At 46.9% G+C, this 4,560-nt stretch overlaps 1 protein-coding gene across 1 annotated transcript; it reads left to right on the top strand.

The window, feature by feature from the left end:
- Positions 1 to 371: 371 nt before the first annotated feature.
- On the top strand, positions 372 to 701 carry CD24 (CD24 molecule). Its single transcript, XM_064283143.1, has one exon. The coding sequence runs from the start codon at positions 372 to 374 to the stop codon at positions 558 to 560; it is 189 nt and encodes a 62-aa protein (XP_064139213.1). The 3' UTR covers positions 561 to 701.
- Positions 702 to 4,560: the final 3,859 nt, after the last annotated feature.

Genomic DNA, 4,560 nt, shown 5'->3' with positions numbered 1-4,560 from the left:
CTGGGATACCAACTTTCTCCAACAACAAACACGCATTATTCATAAGAATCGGGGGAAAAAATAAGGCCATTTGAAAAAAGTCAACGGAAACCTTAGATTTCTAAGTAAGGGGGTCCAGGTTCTCTGAGCAAGTTTTAAATGTTTTCTTTGAAAATCAGTTGGGCGGACAAGCGGGCGGTTGCCGGTGGGCCAGTAGGCGGGCGTTCTGACGTCAGGGCGCTGTTACAGGGCTGGGACATTGTGACGCCGCTGGTACATAAGGCTCCGGCCCGCGGCCCTTCGCGCCAGCTCGCCTGTCCCTGCCTGGAGCCCGGTGGTCCTCTATCCCCTAGAGCAGCGAGCCCGACGCGTCGCGCACCGACAGAGTGGACATGGGCCGGGGAATGCTGGTCGCTCTGGGCCTGGCCCTGCTGATTCTGGCGCTGCTCCTTCCTACGCAGGTTTATTCACAGGAAACGACCTCAGCGACCACCACCACGGCTTCGGGTGCCATCGCTCTGCAGTCTACAGTAAGCGTCCTTGTGATCTCGCTCTCCCTTCTTCTCCATCTCTTCTTTTAACAGACCTAGGCCCCGAACCATCTTCACTTCTCCAGTCCATCTTCTAAAACCCAACCCAAATGGCTTCTAGAGGTCTGGCATGGCGAGGAAAAACAAAACACGTCTTCGTCACATCTGCTGATTCCACTCCTTGTTTGATTGACTTTGAAGATATTGAGAACCCCAGACTTGACTGGTCTGAAGAGCACCTGAAGGCTTTGACTAGATGATGAATCCCAATATTAAATCTACTGGAACTTCGTGTGCAAGACTGGAGAGAGACACAACGTCCAAAGTTAGTTAAAGGATCAATTTCGTTAAACAAGGCTTAAGAAATAACAGACTTTTAAATCGACCTTGACGATGAGAAACGACCTCACTTTGATCTAAAACTGATGGGTTGTGGAGTGGAGATTTGGTTATCTTTGTGATTCATTGAATCTAGAAGGCCATAAAAATGATTGGGTGATATAAAAATCTTCCTTGATTCTGTTTTTATGTAAGTTAAAAGGAGCCTCTAGGTGTTACCGTAAATCAGTACTCATTTAGTGTTGCTATGTTCTATATTTTTACACTGTTAAGCTTACACTGTTGTTTTGGGAACAAACTCTTTCCTCTGGGGCTGTGAATTTGACAGTGCTTTTGATTGTATGTAGTAATTGACATATGCCAGGCCAATGATGGATTGGAATCTACCCCAAATCCAGGCATAATGAGTAAATCTTGCTTATACACTTATAAAGACAAATGGTAGGCATTTGCCATCACACATTCTCACCCAGCTCAAAAAACCAGTTGCCATGGAGTCAATCCTGACTCATGGCGACCCCATGAGTTTCAAAGTAGAACTGCATTGCATAGGGTTTTCAATGGTTGTAGATCTCCAGGTCTTTGTTCCAAGGAGCCTGTGAGTGGATTTGAACCTCCAACCTTTTGGTTAGTAGCCAAGTGCTTAACAGTGTGTGTCACCCAGGTACCCCTTCCCACCCAACAAAAGTGCCAAATTCATCTAGTTACCACATGTGCCCTGACTCTAAAGAGAATAGAAGTAAATCGACTTCAACTAATCTTAAACTGCTTTCTAAGGATGGATAGATGGAGTGGTGCCTTCCCTTCTCTGAGGCTTGCCAAGGAGTCTCAGTCCCCCATGGAGGTAGGATGATTCTTTGCAGAATCACGTTTTAGGATATTTCTTTTTCTCTCAGAGGAAGGAGACTTATTCCAAGCACATCTCTAGTCACAGGGTTTGACTTGAAACATTTGCTCTGCTGAGCAAAGGCCTGGGTGGGAGTACCGAGGGGCCAGAAGCAGGCATTGGGCAGTGGTTGCTTTGGCCAGGTAGTTCCCCAGGTCTCAGCCAGAGGGGCAGCCAAGCACATCATATCATTGTGCTGCTCACAGGCCTCTATATCCATAGGTCAAATCATGGTAGGGGCTTTCTGAAGTCCCAGGCATTGCGTAGGCATTTTCACACTTCTTACCTCATTTCTTCTCGAAGGAATAGATGGTGGAATTTCAGGTACTAGGCTCAGGCCAATGGAGATAGTAGAGTGGAACAGTTAAGAGCATAGGTCTTCGGAGCCCCACAGCTCTGGGTTCAAATTCTGCCTCTGCTGTTAGAAGATGACCTTGGGGAAGTCACTTCGCCCCTTTGTCCTATATGATAACAATGGTTCTTAGTTTGCAGGGCTGTTGTGAAGACTGAATGAGATACTACATGTTAAGTACTTAATCACAATCCTGGCACCTAGTTGGTGCTCAGATGAATTGGTGGATTTGAATTGCTCCTTAGCTTCTCTCATGCTTATTCAATTCATCAGCCCCATTACCAGATCCCTAAGGCCCCATGCCTGTCTTGGTCCACCCCAGCGTCCACCACAGCCATTTACAGAAAGGGCTGCAAATAAGGAATACAGAGTCTGGGCCAGGAAAGGAAGGAAGGGAGCCTTTATGGAGAGTCGATCACATGTCCTGCTCTGTGTGAGGCATTTTCAGTCACCACACTGCCAGGGAGCTTTGCTCACCCCATTTTGCAGATGAGGAAACGGGGGCTGAGGGAAGGTAAGTGACTCCTCCAAGGCTTCCCAGCTGGTTGGAGCCAGTGCCAGGACTTGTGTCCCGGCCTCTCCAACACCAGAGTGCTTGTGCTTTTTAGAACCTGTATTTCCAGGGGAGTTTGGAAACTACTAGAAGGACCAGCTGGCGCAGGGACTGTGTTGTCAGGGTCAGGTACTTGTTCAACGTCAGGGAAGGTGGGGAGCAGATGGAGGAATAAATCATCAGGAACCGCCAGGCAGCCTCAGCTCAGGCATCTGGAGCCTTCCGTGTGTGTGTGGGTGGGTGGTGTGTGTGTGTGTGTGTGTGTAACCTCCAACAAATTACCAAACTCTTTACAGTGGAGATAGTGGTAATTTTTCCACCTTAGAGTTGTCATGAATATTAGAGCCAATGGCACTGTGCCTGGCCCAAGTGCATTATAATAGTGATTGTCATGTCATGAGGTGGGGGTGGGGGGCCAGGTGGGGCTCTTGACTGCAGTCACAGTCTTGACATAGAGCTGGCCACCCACCTTGTGGCGACGGTACTCACCGTAAAGAAGCCCAGACTCTCATCAGGCTGTTGGCTGAATGTCCTGGTCACATGTCCACCTGCATAATGACCACACTGGAAGTTTCAGGAAGACACTAACAGTCTGGGGTCTTTTGTAGTCCCACTGGCCACTGGGTAGAGGGTTGGAATCAGCTTTGCATGAGATAGACCTGTGTTGAAATCCTGGCTTCTCCCAGGAGTAACAGTTTCTTCTCAGCACCTACGGAGCCTCTTCTTTGTACCAGACTTGGTGCTGGCAGATACTGCTGTTTCCATGTGCAGATGGGGAAACTGAGACACAGAGTGTCTTGGTCACCTGGTGCTGCTATAATGGAAATGCCAAGTGGATGGCCTCAGCAAAGAGAAATTTATTCTCTCACAGTCTAGTAGCCAACAAGTCCAAATTCAGAGCGCTGGCTCCAGGGGAAGGTTTTCTCTCTGTCAGCTCTGGAGCAAGGTCCTTATCATCGTTTTTCTCTTAGTCTGGGAGCAGCTCAGAGCAGGAACCTCAGGTCCAAAGGATGCACTCTGCTCCTGGTGCTGCTTTCTTGGTGGTATGAGGTCCCCATATCTCTCTGCTTGCTTCTCTCTTGTATATCTCAAAAGAGATTTAAGATACTATCTAATCTTATAGATCTCATCAGCATAACTGCTGCTAATCCATCTTATTACTACATTCTAGTCACAGGATTTACAACACATAGGGAAATCACATCAGATGATAAAAATGGTAGACAATCATACAGTACTCAGAATTGTGACCTAGCCAAGTTGACATATTTTTTGGGGACACAATTCAATCCATAACACAGAGGGCAAGGATCCCACCCTGCTGGGATTTGGCCCTGGTGGCTGACTTGGAAGTTGGAGGCACTCAGCTGAGTCACCTGATCACTCTGAAGGTCAGTTTTCTCATCTGTAAAATGGGGCTCCATCCCTCAGCAGATAATCATGGAGCAGACGCAGAACTGGGCTTTGAGAAATAATGCCTGCTCCATATGGTTTGTGTGTGGATCAGATAAAGTGAATTTATGATTTATCTTTCCTAGTGTCAGACACCAGTAGGTCCTGAAAAAGTTATATTCCTTTCCCCTTCTGGTTTTATAACTTTTTTTTTTTTTCTGTCAGTCCCCGTCATCCTCCAGATGAGAAGTGGCCGGTTCTCCCCCTTAAAGTAAAAGTAGTTTAAGGTTTTCTGTGAAAGATGCTAGTTTGTTACTCTTAAAAGATCATTTAGATTTTGTCTTCTCTTTCAAGACATCTGAAACTCATTTTTCTGGTGGGTTTTTCTTCCCCCTATGCACATGATTTCCCACTAGGTGTAACGGGTCTAAGTACTAACCCTGTTTCAAGTCAGAAGATATCCTAAGAATTAGCCACATCGCAGACTGGTAATGTGGAGCCATCTCCCCCCATTTATGCTCGTTTGCTT

Source organism: Loxodonta africana, chromosome 3 (genome assembly GCF_030014295.1).
Source record: "Loxodonta africana isolate mLoxAfr1 chromosome 3, mLoxAfr1.hap2, whole genome shotgun sequence".
In the NCBI taxonomy this organism is placed as follows: domain Eukaryota; kingdom Metazoa; phylum Chordata; class Mammalia; order Proboscidea; family Elephantidae; genus Loxodonta; species Loxodonta africana.
The sequence above is the reverse complement of the archived record's forward strand: the minus strand, read 5'-3'. Positions and strand labels throughout refer to the sequence as shown.